Source organism: Lutzomyia longipalpis, chromosome 4, assembly GCF_024334085.1.
Source record: "Lutzomyia longipalpis isolate SR_M1_2022 chromosome 4, ASM2433408v1".
In the NCBI taxonomy this organism is placed as follows: domain Eukaryota; kingdom Metazoa; phylum Arthropoda; class Insecta; order Diptera; family Psychodidae; genus Lutzomyia; species Lutzomyia longipalpis.
In genome coordinates, this window is record NC_074710.1 from 18,567,023 (window position 1) to 18,584,900 (window position 17,878).

The window sequence follows — 17,878 nt, forward strand, 5'->3', positions numbered from 1 at the left end:
TATTTTTACGAATAAAATCGCAATATATAATGATAAATAAACTCCTTTCAGGCGTCTTTTATGAATCACTCGTTAATCCTTTCGCGTTTTTTGGGCCATACGTATACCCAACCATGAAACTTTTTTTTTTCCTATTTTCAGTTATTTTTTTTTTATGAATTCAACTGTTTTTTCCTAGTTAGAAGTGCTTAAAATTCACGTAATAGAGGCCAAAGAAGACGTTCTAACTGAGAGACGTCTTCTAAAAGCTTACACCGAATAAATATCGTAATAAGAGTGTGCATGTTTCAATGTTTTTATGTTTCACGTTGGACGCGAAAGGGTTAAAAGAAAATTATTTAATTCTAGAAAAATGGCTTAAGCATGCATAATGTCCTTTTTGTAAAAAATTAGTTAAGTTTCCAGGAAAGAGATCACATAGATTAAAAAAAATTAGGAAATTTGTGACGCTATTTTGTGATCAAGAAATCTTTAAAATTTCAAGATTATTTTCTGAAATTTCAACGATTTCTTGGTCGCAGAATTTGTAACTCAATTGATTAATTAATTTATGGATAATTTTTAGCTCACCTGTGCATAGTTTAGGCTCATCAGATCGGTCTGAGCAGTCGAATTTTTGATCGCAGTACCGAGAAAGGGGTACACAGCCCCCATTTTCACACGGGAATTCCGTTACTTTGCATTTTCTCGTTGATATCGTGGATGTTTCGGGATTCTTGCCATTTCCACCCAAATTACTCGCACGGCAATCGGTGAATGGTGGCGATGGGATGCCCAGGAGGGCCCAAAAGACCAACAGCCAACGATACCACCAATCCATCCGCTAGAGAGTCCTATTATCAATGTAAAAAACAACAACGACAATTCGTTATTTCTCGCCCTTTTATTCATTTAAAATTCACTGTGAATATTCACATAAAACATAAAAATCTTTCACGCTTTTCATACCCCTATAACAACCCTCGACATTTTCATTTTTACGAGTGAAAAATCATGCATTTTCGGGCGGAAGGGAACTACATACATACATTTTTCCCACGAAGGGTGGAGAGGCGAATGAAAAAAAAAAATTAACAGTCTCCCCCTTTTTTCTCTGAAGCACGAAAATAAAAATTCTCGCCTCAGGGTAGGAACATTCTCACGAAATTTTTGTACACCACAATCCCCACTGCAATGTGGGGTCACGATGGTATAGATTGGGGGTAATTAATTGATACATTGCGCACCATTTTGATTTTCATATCGGCACTTGGCTAATAATATCGGTGGAATGGCTAATTAATTGATTTAGAAATTAGATAAAAGTGGGATGAATTCATTATGAATCAATCATCATCGGTGGAGATATGATTGCATTTTATGTGATATGGCGGGTGTGTTGATTTATTTTGCAGTCACACCAAGAGGAAAATCAATTCAATTATCCCCCAAAAATGTTACATTTTGCCATTTCAGAGAGCAGCCTTGAATTGGTTAACTGGCGGAATTAGAATTATTTGGAGTAAAAGCATTTTGTTAAAAATACTTTTGGAATTGATTTATTTTCAATCTTTATTTATTTTTCTAATTATTTTTAAATGGTTGTTTAATATTTAATTTAATTTAGTTTTATTTAATTCCATCAGTTTTTTTCAATTGTAGATTATTCAGTAATTTGTTTTATTTATTTATTTTTTTAAATTTTGTTTAAGGTAGGTAATACTTTTTTTGTTATCCATAAAAAGACCCTCAAGTAGTTATGCCTCGAAAGCCCCCCCTTTTCTTTTTCGCAAGAAGTTCAATACATTAACATCACAGGGGCAGGCTTTACGTCCCTAATTGGAACTTATGGTAACAATTTTTCTTAATGCAAAATAGAAATGTTAAAACTTGTGAAACATGCGCGCTGATGTTTCATCGATGATTCTTTACAATTATTTGTATCGATAATATTTTCATTTAACTATAATTGGAAAATAAAAAAAATGATGGAGATTAATTTAGAGACCTTAAAAATGTTTCAAAAATACCTTGTTAAAATTCATCGATGAAACATAAGCGCCAATATTTCATACGTGACTCAGCCTAATGGATTTTTTTTCGCAAATTAAGATAATATTTTTTAATTAAATGAACTTTTTATGATCTTTGGACAACTTTGAAACGTTTTCTATCCATTTCACGGAAAAAATACTTGTAATTAAATTTTTACTGATATTTTCAAAAGTAAGGTTATGACAGAATTTTCAAGTAGTTTTCTGAACAGTTCAAGTATGAAGGAGCTTTTTTTTCTTAAATATTCGTATTTTGACAGCTCAAAATTCTTGTTTTTCTTTTTAGGAGAATATGGGAAAATCCATAAAAAATACGTACTAATGGGGGCTAGAAAAGATCGTTAAGCTAATTTTTGAATTCATTTTTTTCACAATTTTGCTAATAATTGTTTTTCTGGTGGTCGAATTGAATTGAAAACTTTACACAAATTTCCCAAATAGTCAAGTAGATTGTTTCAATATCTATCATATTTATTGCGAATAAATACAAAATATTGCTCTGGGATCGCTCCTGCCCCTTTCACGGCAATTGTAAGGTTAAGAAATCAATTAAGATTTAAACCAAAATTCAAACTTTTAGATATTTTCTGCTAATTTTTAATGAATTATTGAGTAGAAAAACTTGTCTCATGTGGAATAAAAAAAAAATCCTTCTGTAAACATCAACGCATAAATTATGCAATTAATGGTATGTTTGATGCGCTCCTCCGATGCTCCTCTAACAATTAATTACCTTCCAATAAAACCCCTTTTCAATTTACCATCGTGCAATTAAATTTGCTATGCAAGAAAATTCCTTGGAAAATGCCATGTTGGCTTTATGTGAGGGTTTGGGGTTGGAAAGACATGAAAGGAAATCTTTTGTGTGGACGGGGGATGAGGGAAAATTTGCCTAGGCGCTTTGTATTATGAGAAAACTAATGAGTGACTTTTATGTTACCATGACGATGTTTAATGCTAAAATAATGCTCAATCTTTTTTTGTCGTTTTTTGCGTGTAAATTACAAAACGCGCCGCGCAATGGATCCCCCGCATGGAAATCACTTGGCGGCGTTTTTCTGCCCTTTTTCCCACAGGGGGTTGAATTTTCCGCTGTTGGAGTGTTTTTTTTTGTTCATTTATTTAATTTCTCATTGAATTTTTTTGTGCAGCTTATTGCTGTGTGTGTGTGAAGCATAAGAGATTTATGTTGGACTTTTGATAATACGAAATGTACGTTCGATTGCAAAAAAAAGGAAAAGAAAGAAAGGAAAAAAACTGATAATCGTCTATCAATTTTTATGTCTTTCTTTTCTTCCTACTTCGATATAGAAATCATCATTTTCCCACCCACCCTTAACACACCAAAGAATCAAATACAGAATGATCTACCGGGGAGACCTTCATATGGGGTGCCTTTAGGGGGTGGTGCGTGGGTGGGGGTTAAAGTGTAATCAATGGTTGTGGAGAGAGAGAGAACGAGAAAAAAGGGGAGAACAATCAGTCAAGCAAAACAACCCTTAATTTACTCAATTTCTCTCTGGATGGGTGATTTTTTTCTTCCTTTTGCTGGCCTTCAACCCCCAGAGAGGGCGGGAGAGGGGTCAAAAAAGGAGAAAAAGGAAAAAACGCACGGCAGAGGAAGTTGAAGAGAAAATTGGCAAGGAGAGAGCACACGAGAAGGAAGTTCAGCTGGGGAAACACGGAAAATGCCTCAATTAGAGTGCATTTTACCTACAGGTTGCGTGTCGGAAAAGCAGATCCCCTATTTACTCGCACATTGGTGGTGCAAATAACCATGCCCGAGTGGGATACGTAAACCAAATCACTTCTTATACCCAACAAATTTTTTTTCTTCACTCCTCAACTATACACGTTTTTCCCTTTGACCGCCCCTCGGCTTCTTCTTAGTTAGTCAACTTATATGAGTGATCGTTTCTTGGGTGGAATTGCCTTTTTAATTCTCTGCACACGCCTTAAGTGGGTGCAAGGGTGGTGTATTTGTGGGTTGTAGTGTACGCATAATTAGCTCACTTCGGGGGGAAATGAAGCAGAAAATAATTAAAAGGAAATTAAATTTAAAATTTTAAAGAAAAAAAAAAGAATGAGGTGAAATCTTCTACTGAGGGGGTGAATAGGATCAATTTGAGAAACTAATACACCTCAAGGTAGTTAAAGAGAAAGTCAATCATAACGCGTCCAGTTATAAGAGTTGGTATTATGTATTGCTCTAGACGCTCTAGTCTAGAAAAAAATTTAACAAAAAAAGCTCAATTGAAATTAATGCCACGCAAAAGGCACCATGAGAGCCACGAAAGGAATGCTATAAATTGTTGAAAAGCTCTGAAAAGTAAATCGTTTTACTTCTTCACGAGGATTGGATTTTTGTCAATTCATTCATGGCGCGCCTCTATAGGATGAAGTTTTCCCACACACAGTGCAAGAAGAAGCAAAAAGAAGTAAGAAAAGAAGAAGAGAAAAAACTTGAAGCTTTGGGATCAAGAGGATGATTGCAAATCTTCAACTTGTTACCTTTTCACTCACTTCCATCCTTCACTTGGTAGCATTATATACCTACATTTTTTCCTCGTCCTCACTCAACTACCAAAATGGAATTACAAATTGGACAAATAGTCCAATTTTCCAGTTCCTTTTTTTCTGGATATGAAACAAAGAAAACTCGCCATTGTTGTTCTTTTGAGAATATTTAAAAGAATTATTGGAAGAAAAATGATTTATAATTACGCGCAAAACAAAATGGCGGTTGCTTTTTAACTCTTGAAGAACAGATCTAACCATCCATGATGATCAATTATTTACACAGAATAGAATTTATCATGATAAATTCTAGATCAATATGTGTAGAGAAGATTAATTCCTTCAAATTATTTGAAAGATAATCTTAAAAACAAAATTTTTTTTTGAATAGAAAATCAAATTTAAAATTTGAGGTTAGAAATATCGGATCCTCCATGTGTTAAAAGAGAGCGTCTATGACAAAATTAATTCAGAATTAACACAAATAAATGGAATATTAAAATATTGCAGCTGGCATTAGAAACTTTTCTTGTTCATTTAGACCTAACCTCAAGATTTTCTTTGAAAAATTGAATTAACCTAAAATAAATTACGCCAGATTCTTTCTAGCCCCAGAGGTTTCAGGAAATGTCGTAATTTTTCCTATTATGATAAATGAAGTAAAACGTTGTCCTATACACTAAAAATTATTTTAATTTTATCGAATTAAAAAAATAATAATTCAAAAACAATTAGTCGCCATTTTGAATATCAGCCGCCATTTTGACAGACAACTGTCATTTTTTTTAAATAAAAACTAACCACCATAACCTTTGTCCAAATTGTTAGAATTCTAAAAAAAACAAATCGTGGCTATTTTCATGAGCAAAACCTCGAAAAAAAAAAGATTTAATTCCTTAAAACTCAGACCAAAAATGTAACAAAACAATGGAAAAGACTTCTCCTTATGCGGAATATTTATAGTCGTGGAAAAGGTTATTTTTCACCCGACGAAAAGGGGATTTTCAGGCTCTCAATTTGAGCTAAACAATCCTAGTATATACGTTGGGTGCTGTGAACGCTTTAGGCTGGCAAATAGAGAGCTGGGAGCAATTTATTTGCATTTGGCGTGCATTTTATTTTTAGAATGGATTAACTTGGTGATTTTTCACAAAGGATTACCGCGAGGACGCGGAGAACTGATTGATGGGTCAACACCTCTGATGGTTTTTTTTGCTGTGCATTAAAGTGCTAGAATGTTATGTTTTTTAGAGCATTTATGATTTCCCATGAATCATTCATTCGCTCAAGTGATGTGGGGAGTAAAAAAAGTCAAAAAATTGGAAAATATTGTGACAAGTCATGTGGAAAGTTTTCAGTGAAGAAAATTCTAAATCAAAGTTATTTCAATGATGGTTTTTTTTGATTCACCTGAAAGTGTACTAAAAATTGGTATTCAATGCACGTAGATTGTCAATGCACGGGGAATTTTTGAAAATTGATTTTCATTTATGCCTTATTTTGCGTTGAAATGTGTCTGATGTTGTGCTGATTTCGACGAGAAAAATCAGACAAAGAAAATTGAAAGAGGGGAAAGTTTGCTAAAGATTTGGGAGAATTTTCGCACCGAATTCACCATCTTTCCTATCTCGTCTCAAATGCGCGCCAAATTCAAACTCATATTTTTTTATCAGTTCTAGAAAAGTTCAGCAAAGTTATAGAACTTCTTACACAAAAATGAATAAACTCCTTTGCCGAATATTACGAAATAATAAATTGTTAAAATAAATGTTTAAAAATATTCCGAATATTCTTAAGTTATTGCCGTTATTGCTTCAAATGTTTCAAATACAAAGAGTTCTCTCCCATCCACTTGCTGTAGTTATAAACTTTTTCCTGCGATTTTTTCCACGTGATCCCCTCGCGACTGGAAACAATTCACATTGGAATTTCTCTATGGAATAACTCCACTTTTTTCGAGAAAAAAATAATCATTGAATTTTTTCAATAAAATTCGATCAGTGAGGGGGGAAAAGACGAAAAATTCAATCACCTTTATTGCAAAATTGCCGTGATGCCGAAGGAATTTTTTATATTGTACCCAAAAGAAACACACACACACAAATTCCACCAAAAGACGACAATCAAGTTGAAATACAAAATACTTTCACGGACGGGATAAAAAAAGAGCACTCAGGGAGGAATTCTTTTTCTATCCCTCCAACCCTCTTTGTATCTCTCACCTGGATACAGATAAATTCTGTATACAATGTGTGCTGCGAAAGGGGATGAAACTATGCTATAATTTCCCTTTCTATTCATCGAGATTTTCTTCTGTCATAAAAAGCTTCTTTCTGGCAATTTTGAGGAGTGAAAAAAATCAAAGAAAAATCACATTAAAAGCTTTTTGTAATTTCGTTAAAAAAATCAATGCATCGAATACAGCAGAAGAAAATATTTTTTAAACTCAAAAAGACATTGAAAAATCTCTGTAAATGCATCATCAATAGTTCGTCAAAATGGGGGGTAAATGTGAGTATAGGAAAATCTCCTTATGTGTGTCTCTGCGGTTGAATTTTCTAGGCGGAGTATTGGGCTGGGGTGAGACGGCTTGTATGTAATACTCTTTTGCCATAAAGTTCACGTTCTCTTTTGCGGTTTTCCCATCAATTTCACATGAAAAGATGGCGGAAGGAGGACACTGTGTAATCACACAATAAATACCCACAAGGGGGCCAAATGGCTCAACTCTTTTTCATGACTTACAATCGATCTTTTAAGGGAATATATTGGGGGCTTTTACCATAAGGGAATAGCCCAAAAAAATGTTGAATTAAAGGAAAAAAGAAGCTTTTTTTAAATGTATTTTTGGGGTAAAAAATTTACATAAAGTGAGAAAATAAAAAGATTTTTTTTAATACAATTGAAGCCTAAATTAAGAAAATCTAAATTTATTCGCGTTTCATGACGCGAAAGGGTTAACATAAACCGCTAAAATGTTTTAAGACTCTTAACCTCAAAATTGACTTTTTACCTTCATCTCCTGAGTATTTCTATTGAAGAAAATTTTCAAAGAAAAAGTAAGAGGCAATTATTCGAGCAAAATATTTGCAAAAGGAGTCTAGTCACTGAGAAACGGAAAAAAATCCTCATTTGAGGAACAATTTCATGAATATGGTTAATCTTATAAAAGATAAAATTAAAAATGAATAAGAAATCACTACAGAAACATTCCATTTTCCACACTTAGCTCAGCTTTGAAAAGCCAGTATGTAAAAATTTGTTTAAAAATACAAACAGTGACGTCACCATTGTCTTTTTTCGTCTCTTTGAAAAGTATAAAGCATTCATGCTAAGTTTTCATCAAAGATTTTTGATAATGTATTTCCATGCTTTATGCAGTGAAAGAGAAATGAGCAAGATGGTGACGTCATTCCTTGCATTTTGAACAAATCTTTGCTAACTTTACCCAGCTAATCTCAGAAGAAATTGAGAAGTTTCTTTGGCGATTTATTATTATTTTTCAATCATCTAAAATATTAATCGTGTCCCAATTATTCCTTGAATGAAAAAGTTTTTCCTACATCTGTGAATAAACTCCTTTTGGAGAGAATACTACGTTTTACCCACTATTTTGTTCAAATATCCAATAACGGATAAGAAGCATGTCATTTTATATTACTTTTTCGTATTTATTGGAATTACTTTTAAACAACAAATAAATAAATAAATAAAATGATTGAAGAATGAACAAAGACCCCCCACATTTTCTATATCGGTTTTATGTGTGGATTTTGCTTTTTTTCCCTATAAATCCTCTACAGCATAAAGAACTATTGCAATGTTTTCTCACCATGATGGTTAATAAATGCGCGAATATTGTGCTAAATCTCAGCTCTGAGAGACTCTGTGTGTGTGTTAGCAAATATATCCATCTGTCGCCCATGATTTATGCAATTTTCGGTCATTCAAATAAATATTTATTTCCTTCACTGGCATTTGGATGATTTTGCCATAGCTCTCACACCATGGGCTCAACCTCATGGATAAAGAGCGCGCGCGGGCTTTTTTTTATTTGAATCAAAAAATTGCATTACATGATGCACTTTTTTCTCTCTCTCCAACCCTTCATATGTTGGGGCTCCGTGTGTGTGTGGTTTATTTTTCTCTGCGCTTGTTGGTTCGCAAGTAGAGCGAAATAAATGCAAAATCCATTTAATTGTGATTGGATTTTGCATATGTTAAATATTCAATTTCGTGTATTTTTGTTATTTTACATTTACACACTGTTTATTTATTTATTTGCCCCTTTTCTCCACATATATGAGCTTATGGGTAGTTCTTTTTTTTTGTTATTTTGTTGCATCCCCATCTCATCAAATTGTGGCCAGGGAGGCTCTGTGGGGGCACGTGGGAAGAGAGAGAGAGATGTAAATCCCTGGGTATTTACGTGGTATAAGAGAGATGTAGGTTTATATAGCGAACGAGAGTATTTAGTGGGACAATTGAATGGATTACAGAACAGAGATTCTGTATGAGGTTATGAGATGCGAAGGTAGGTGTACGCGCAGAGCTTTTGTGTGCATCCAAAAGCTCCTCTAGGATTTTTTTATTTTTTTACCTTTTCATCTATGTGTACATACATTTGACTGCAGGGGGTGAGCTTGCAACAGAAGGGATGGAAAAGTTTCTTTGTTGTAATGGCGCGCAGTGTATGAATATTATTTCTCAATGCAATTTCGCTATATACAATGTAATGTGAGTTTTTTATTACAGAGAATAAGTAGATAAAAAATATGTAGGTACATACAGAAATTCTAGAAAATCTCACATTGAACTGAATGCTTGAAAATGTTGAAATTATTAAAAGAATATTTCAGAGATTTTTGACAATTTTTTTGGATATATTCTAAACAAATAATACACAAAAAAGGATTTTTTACACGATGTGTAATAAAAGATTGTTCGCGTGTAGAAAAAGTTTACCTAGCTGGACCAAAATTCACTGACAATTTCTCTATTTTATTAGAAGTTAAAGCTTAACTTTCAAAAAAGTAATTTAATTATTAGAATTCAAGAAAATTCAATGATTCATGTTTGGTTCGTACCCAATTATCCAATGGGCGTGAAAGGGTTAAATAGTATTATCCTAAAGTCTTCGTATTAAAGATCCTTTTCAAAGCATAATTTTCATTAAAATTTAATACATTTTTTTGCCGATTTTTTATAAACTAAATTAATTCTTTAAAACCGACCTAATTTCCCTCATTAATCCTTTCACAAAAAAATATTTTTATTTAATTTACATGACGTCCTTTTTTCCTAAATTTTTCTCGCTGAATAAACAATTTTTCCTCAAAGGGCAATAACATTGCAATCTTTACATAAATCAAAACAAAACGAAAGAAGAAAAATTATCCACAAAAGCATCCCTCTGAAACATAAATTAGGCAATTCATTCTTAAAAAGCTTTCGGAGCTTTCGGAGGTAGATTAAAAAAATTAAAATTTTTGCAATTCCCTTCAGCACATTGTCTGCTGCTGAGTATTATGTAGGTACATAATACGAAAAGCAAGATTGGAGGAGAAGATTTTCGGGTGAATTCCTTTCATTTTCCACGAAAGAGAAATAAAAAAAATGAAGGTGGAATATTAATAAATGACAATAGGAAAATTCCTTTAGCATATTTTTTAAGGCTCCCCCCCAGCTATTACGTCGTGATTCCCGTTGTGATTCAGGAGAGAGAAAATCTCGCGCATAGGATTATTCCTCAATTGAGGGGTAAGACGCAAAACACGTCCCAAATATTGACTTGTATACATATAAAGAATTTTCCTCGACGAGGATTTTTCTTTCATTTCCTCGCATTTTCGCTCGTTTTAATTTCCAACTCGCAGTATAGCTTTGGATTTATTCGTGCGAGCGTGCGTGACGGATAATCAAGTCGCTCCATGGAGTTCTATACTCCTTTTTTTACCTCCTCCTCCTTCATCCTGTACTACAACATTGCATACACATAACCACTACGAGCGACAACAATGCCGTGGAAAGACATGAGTTTCAAGGGTGGATTGTCGGGGTAAGCAATACAATAAAGGGCTTAGCGCGCTTTTTCTTCCTTACTCCACCACCACACCGCCTCGCTACCCAATTCTATACCTTTTCTAGCACGAAAATTACATACAAAGTATTACATTTTGAGCATTACAGCATACCCAACATATACACAGTAAGGTGGGGGATTGATGGGGGTGTATGGAGTGGAGATGGCTCCACACAACTCCCCATGGGCAAGGGAATGACCAATGAAAGAGGAATAACCTTGTGAATTTCAATGCATTTTGCCAAATCCATTGGGAAATTCCTCAACCAAAAGGGAAAATCCAATGAAATCTTGAGACGAAATGCTTGCACAACTCAATTGGGAATTAATTTGTCAGCATTACACACGTTATATAATTTGAAATATGAATTTGACAGTTCGTTGACAGCTAATCCTCACGTCATATCTAACACTAAACATATTGCTATGTATAGAATAATTCCAAAAAGGGATTAAAAGGACAAATACAAAGAGGATTTTCATGCTAATCTCTCAATTGAAATACAATTTATAATTATTATGTGGATTAAATGTAATTTTGGATTCAATTATAAACATTTATGTAGATGAAAATACTTTAATATTTCAATTAATTGAGGTTAATTCGGATGAATGAATTTCAGTCATTTTAGGTGTATTTTCATACTGAACTTTATGGTGTGTTAAAGCATAATTTGAATGTTTTTATGCTTTTTATGTGCGTGGAGTTAGTTTAGAACGCTCGTGAGGTCCTTTTTCAGTCTTCATTTTGTCTTCGGGAATTTATTACGAGGTTTCGTGGGCTTGGATCTTCTTCTTCCTCAGGTAAAAAAATATTGCGGAAAAATTGTCTGAATTTTGCATTTTTATTTTAAACGACAAAAAGAGATGCCGGTAATTTGATGAATTTTTGACGTCATTTTCCCGCCATGTTGCCTGAGGAAGAGAAAAATCCAAGCTCTCGAAACGTCACAAACGAAAAATTCTCGATGATAAAATAAAGATCTTTTCTGTGATTCTCAATCATAGAATAAACACTCCGAAGACCAAAAAGAGAGGTCTTGAAGTCAACTGAAAAATATTTATTAAAATTTAATGAAATTTCCTTTATACTGTCATACCGGAAAGTCATCGGTTCGAATACAGAACTCGGCAAAAACTTTTTGTATTTTTTATAAAGAATTTTTAAGGCTCTGGCTTGTAAAGTTTATGATTTTTAGCAGTTTCTCAAACAGGTTTTCTTTCCCCTTCACCAGACCTAAAAATCATGTTACTTTAAGCCTGATGAAGAGGGAACCAAACCTACGAAATGTCGTATGTAAAATTGTTTGAAAAACTCCTAAACGTCGTAAACTGGGCCCTCCCAAACCACCAAGAAACTTACCCCACTAAGATCTTAAACAACAAAACAACTTTTAACTTCAAAATTAATTTTTTCCAATGGATTTTCATAGGAAATATCCTGAGAATATTCCACAGGAGATTCCCTTTCGAGATTTTAGCTGTGATTCTTTCTTAAAAGAAGCACAGCTTCTGTGTACACTCAAAAATGCAAAGTCGTCAGATCGGGCTCAAACTCGGGATGAGCACGAATTAAGGTCCCTACATTCCAAAAAACGTATGCGCCAAAAATCTTTCCGTCCGGCCGTCCGTCCGGCCGTCCGGCCGTCCGGCCGTCCGGCCGTCCGGAACCTTTTGCTAAATTACAAGAGAACGGTAATAGATAGAGACTTGCGGTCAACGGCAAAGTTTAAATATCGGGTGGAAGACATCCGATTATGAGGTCAAATCCGACCCCCCACCCCCCGGTCCGCCATTTTGGATAACCCCTAAATTTTGTTTTCGCTATATCTCAGGCCCTATTATAGCTAGAGGTCTGAAATTTTGATATGTTGTAGGGGCCATCAAGACCTTTCCAACGATACCTCATTTTCGAAAATCGGCCAAGCCGTTTAGCCAATATGACCGCCACAATTTTTCATCGAAAATCGGCCATAACTTGAGAACGGCTTGACCGATTTTGATCAACTTGGGCTCAAATGAAAGATATTAACGAGCCCTACAACTGCTCGGAACATCGCAAGTTCAAAAAATGTCCGCAAGTGGCGCTAAAATCGAAAACAAAATTTTCGATGTGTTTTCGATGAATATCTCGAGCACCGCTTTATAGAATTGCTTCATATTTTGATATGTTATAGTTGACTATAGTATCTATCACCATGCCAAAAATGAAGAAAATCTATGTAGCCGTTCCGGAGATATCGCGTTTTAAAGTTTACATGTCATATCTTGAGTTGCATAAGTCCAACGCCCCGCGAAGCGGGGCGTTTTATATACACATATAAAATAAAATAATATATATATATAAATGCATAGATATATACATTATATATATACATATAAAAATGCAAAGATAAATATATATAAACTGCAAAGATAAAAATTAAATATAGCATGGATGGAACAGTATAAAGCGAAAGAACGGTAAGTAAAACTTACGGGCTGTGATTCTTTCTTTGTCAGTGAAATGTGAAATTGAGTGAAAATTGAGAATGGGCAAATTTTGAGGAGAGACTTACTCGTGAGCCGAATCACAGCCAACGCCCGCCACGATTAAGGCTTTCTTCAAAATTTCTACGCGTTGGCTGTGATTCGGCTCGCGAGTAAGTCTCTCCTCAAAATTTGCCCATTCTCAATTTTCACTCAATTTCACATTTCACTGACAAAGAAAGAATCACAGCCCGTAAGTTTTACTTACCGTTCTTTCGCTTTATACTGTTCCATCCATGCTATATTTAATTTTTATTTCCCTTCAAAGTTACAAAAATTGCTTTCTTTTGCAATTTATGTACAATCTCTCTGAGGGAGGCTGAGGAGTGAATGTAGGGAGCGTAATGTATGGAAATGGTAAAAGTAAACTTTTCTACTTGTATCCACTTCAAATGCTGATGGTCCTTTTGGCTCCCCATAGCATAAAAAATGACAAAGTACGCATACACCATGAGGTGAGATACTCTCGCAATTTAGACACACGAATTCTTCAGCCTCTGGAGGTTTTTTTTTCTTGTCTTCTTCATCTTCTTGTTTTCTGTGTATTTTTGGGAGGGGGGGGGGAGAAGTCGCGTGAAGAGGGAAAATTATAATAAATGACAGTGTTACACTTTTTCACTCTCTCCATGCCCATTTTCATCCTCCTCCGTCAGTGTTGCTGGTGGTGCGAAACCATTGTGTGTGACTCACTTTGGGGATGATTTTCTCTCTCGGTGTTGCTTGATCTTTTTACCCCCCCCCCACCCACCTCCTCTGTGCCCTGGCCTAACCCCCACTGCCACAATGACCCCCGGAGATGATGAAGAATCCTCCGTGGGGGTGTTAAGAATTATCCTGCGTGAGTGGAGATTCTATCAGGGAGTCCCAATCTTTTGGGCCTACATAGCTCGCTCTTCTGTGTGTCTCAACATTTCCCATCTGGGATTGTGATATTCAACTTTTTCACCCCCCAACCCCTCTCGAAAAAGAAGAGCACAAACATGAAAATTTGTCGTATGGGATTTTCCTTTTCATCCCCCCACGCAAGGGTGTGTGTGTGTGGGTCTTAATGTGGGTTCATTCCCACAGGGGTACACGCTGTCTGGAAAGAAAATTTCTCAAGATTAATGAGAATGCCCTTGATGAGACACTCGATTAATTACCATAAAGTCATGCCCTAAAGCTGAGATTTATTCTTAAAAAAAATAAACCAACCCCCTACGCTAAAATTGAATTTAAACTGAAAATTTTCCCTCCGAAAAAAAAATCACACACACACACAGTTTTCTAATTAATATTCCCTTTAGCGTGGGATTTTCCTTTCGCACAACGATGAATTTTAACGTTGATTTGATTAACGCGAAATTCGCACACATTTCCCCCACCCCAACCACCCCACAATCCTGTCTAATTAGTTATATACTTTAGCCATTTTATTGCTTAACTTTTTCAATTTCCAATCTAAAATTTAAATTCACCCACTCGTTGCTCTCTCTCGCGCGTTTTTTTTCTCCCCTCTCTGTGTGTGCCTGCCCCCAACCCCTTGCTATTTGTTTCCTCACTTTTCAATTGGAAAACTCTTCATCCACTTTTTTTCCTCTCTCACCACCCCCCTTTGCCTAAGAGTGCAATATTGGCAGGGTGTGTAAATTTTTCCGAATTTTCCATTTCACAGTTTTTACAAAAAAAACTCCATCGACAAGTTTTTCCTCTCAATATCAAATATTTGCAGTTCAAAGGGGGAGGGATGTTTTTTTTTCAGGGGAAAATATTGGGCATTTTGTGTATCTTTTTGGGAGTGAGGGTGGTTAAAAAAAAATTCCACGTAAATGACTCTCAAATGGCGCAATGGACACACTCACAGCAGGATGTGTAGTAGGATTGGGTATATGAAAAAATAAACCAGCAAGGATTTGTTTCTATATGTGGGAGGAAATGTAGTTTAGACGATAAGTGGGACAAACAGCTCTCTCTTCTTTTTTTGCATTCCCATTGCATTCCAAATCAACAATCATTGAACTAATAATGGAGGAAACAAACACACAATTTAGTGTCCTATTCGGGGCATGAAAGCAAAAAGAGAATTTGTAAAAAAAATTGTTTGTTTGTAATTTGTTGGTATTTAAGAAGATTTTTCTTTAAAAGTCATAAAGTTGAAAAGCTTAGGAATTAATATCTACTTTTTTCCAATTTTTAAAAAGAAAAGGAAAATCATTTAAAGTTATTAAATAAATGATTTTATACGTCGAAAAGATATAATTCTTATTTCAACATATTATAGACAGGAATGTAGCCAAAAGGAATTTAAAGACGTTGAAAAATTACTCAAATCATAATAGCGGATATGATATTCAAATTAGTACATTTTGCCAATAATTTTCCATGCAGTTCTAACCCAATTTTAAGGTTTATTAAGTATTTCGCTAATTTTTATGTTTTTTTTTACACATGAAGCTTGTTTGAACGTAACAAATTTCTTTTCTTCCGTTTTAAGACTATTTTTTACATAAATTTGTGTTTCTGCAAACATAAATTGATCTTAAAAGTCATATAAGATTTTACTTAAAATTCCAGCTATATATCTCGATGGAGCCGCCTGGTCATAACAGCCTTTCTTTTATATGAAAATCATGCTGTTTAATCCAGTTTAATCGCTATATATAGTTACCTACCAGGCGTCCCCATCTAATACTTTTCTTCTTCAGCACATTTTGTCTTAAATAATTGTTCAGATTTAAATACAAATCATTTTCAATCTGCCCTCTGCCTAAAAATGTTCGTTAGACCTCTCTTTTCTCAAAGTGGAATGTTGGTCATTCCTACTGATTGCTATGAAGCCCCCAGCAGAGATAGACTTTGATACGTGAATGGGAGGTATGGAGGAATGCCAGCCAGTGGATGAAATTAGATTGGAGATTTGATTGTGCGTGCCGAGAGGGGTTGATTTTTTTCTTCCGCACAGCCATCAGCAACCCCCAAATACCTACATACACGTTGTTAGTTACGGGAAAATGCGCCGAGATGTGATTGGGAAGAGGAGGGCAAAGGCGAGAGAGAGAGGGGAGATTTAACGATTTGAGACCTCAAGCACATACACACCGCCAATCGTAGCAAATTCATCAAACTTTGCCAGAATTTTAAGTACATATATCTCTCTCGCCGGGGCGGGGGGGGGGAGGAAGGTGAGCAGCATTTTGGGACGTGCGATGGCAGAAATCCCCCATGGAGATACTCAGTGCGAGTGAAGATGATGATTCGCCTGGGGATTGAAATAACCATGCCCGTCGACCAGACTTTCCCCCGCAAAACTGTGGAGGGAAAGAAATGGCGCGCGGAAGCATCCAATAGAGCGTGGGGAGAAAGAAAGAAGGAAAAGAAAAAAGGAAAAGATGAAGTGAGGATGATGGCAAAAAGAAGAAGAAAAAAAACGTCTTCTTTAGCCCAGAGAGAGACATTTTGTGTCCCCCTCGACAAAAATTGATATTTGCCCTCAAGGCATCCCCATCTGACAATTTTCCACCCTCACATTTTTTTATATATATTCCTCACTCACCGACACTTTTGTATCAGCGTCAGTCAAACTTTTATCCCCCACATGTCTTTTGCGTCTATTCCCTTTTTCACTTTTCCTCTTTTTTTCCGGGCACAACACACGCAGAAGAGTTCCAAAAAGAAGGAATTTCACCCTCAATTCAATCCGAGCACGCACGCACACGATTAGGCGGGGGAGGAGGTGGTTGATTTTGATAAGTGCGAGACATGAAGGCACCTCCGGATGGTGACAAATTCCGATTCCTCACACCTCGCACATCCTGCTTGGCTCGTGGATAATCCCCGAGAAAATCCCCATTTAATTGCAGGAAATTCTAAGTGACTTTCCCCCTTAAAATGGATAATAAGGTTTTCCATCTTCAACGCAAGAGATCCATCCAGGGCGCAATGTTGATAAACACTCACAAGGAGGGATCCACATTATATATATTTTTTTCCTCACTTCACCCCCAAAAATTTCCAACAGGAAGCTTGAGAAAATTGAAGGAGATACCGCGTGGATTAGGCCATCATCTTGTTTATTTACTGAGATTGTCTCCTGTGAGGATTTTTTTGAAAAGATTCCTACAAGATTTTGAAGAAGCAACGCACTTGAAATGAAGAATTCTTATTTTCTGTTTTTCTGAAGAAAAGCTTAATTTGGTAATAGAAGTATTTTTCGAGAAAGCTTTACAGGGATCTTAAATTTTCCAAAAAAAAAATTATATTGAAAGGATTTCGTGCTACAAAAAGGTTTAATTTTGGACAAAGAGAATTTTAAAGGAACCTCACAAGACAGGAGATTTGGTCAACTATTAAAGAAATGTTCTAAAGAAGAAAAGTATTAAATGGAGACGCCTGGTAGGTGACTATATATAGCGATCAAATAGCATTATTTTCATGTAAAAAGGAGGCTGTTACCACCAGGCGTCTCCATCGAGATATGTATATAGCTGGTTTTTTAACTGAAATCTTACGTAAAGTAAATTAAGAATTCTAACTGAAATTCATTCAAACTTTATTGAGAATTTATTGAGTGATTTTCTGCGTCAAAATACGTCTGATATCTGACTGATTTAAAACGTAAAAAATAAGTGTTTTGGCAACTTTTTTTCTAGCTTTTATTTTAAATAATTTTATTTGACAATGAACGTCTAAAATGTTGCTTTTAACCCTTTAAGGATCGCGATCAATCTAGCGAGCTGAT

At 35.3% G+C, this 17,878-nt stretch overlaps 1 protein-coding gene across 1 annotated transcript in view; it reads right to left on the bottom strand.

Moving 5' to 3' along the window:
- The window catches only part of LOC129795392 (uncharacterized), a 92,365-nt gene that overhangs the window by 28,980 nt on the left and 45,507 nt on the right, over positions 1 to 17,878 (bottom strand). The window contains exon 2 of the mRNA XM_055836629.1: positions 571 to 833. Within this exon, the coding sequence (XP_055692604.1) occupies positions 571 to 820 (250 nt within the window). The 5' untranslated portion in view covers positions 821 to 833. The remainder of the gene's footprint in view (positions 1 to 570; positions 834 to 17,878) is intronic.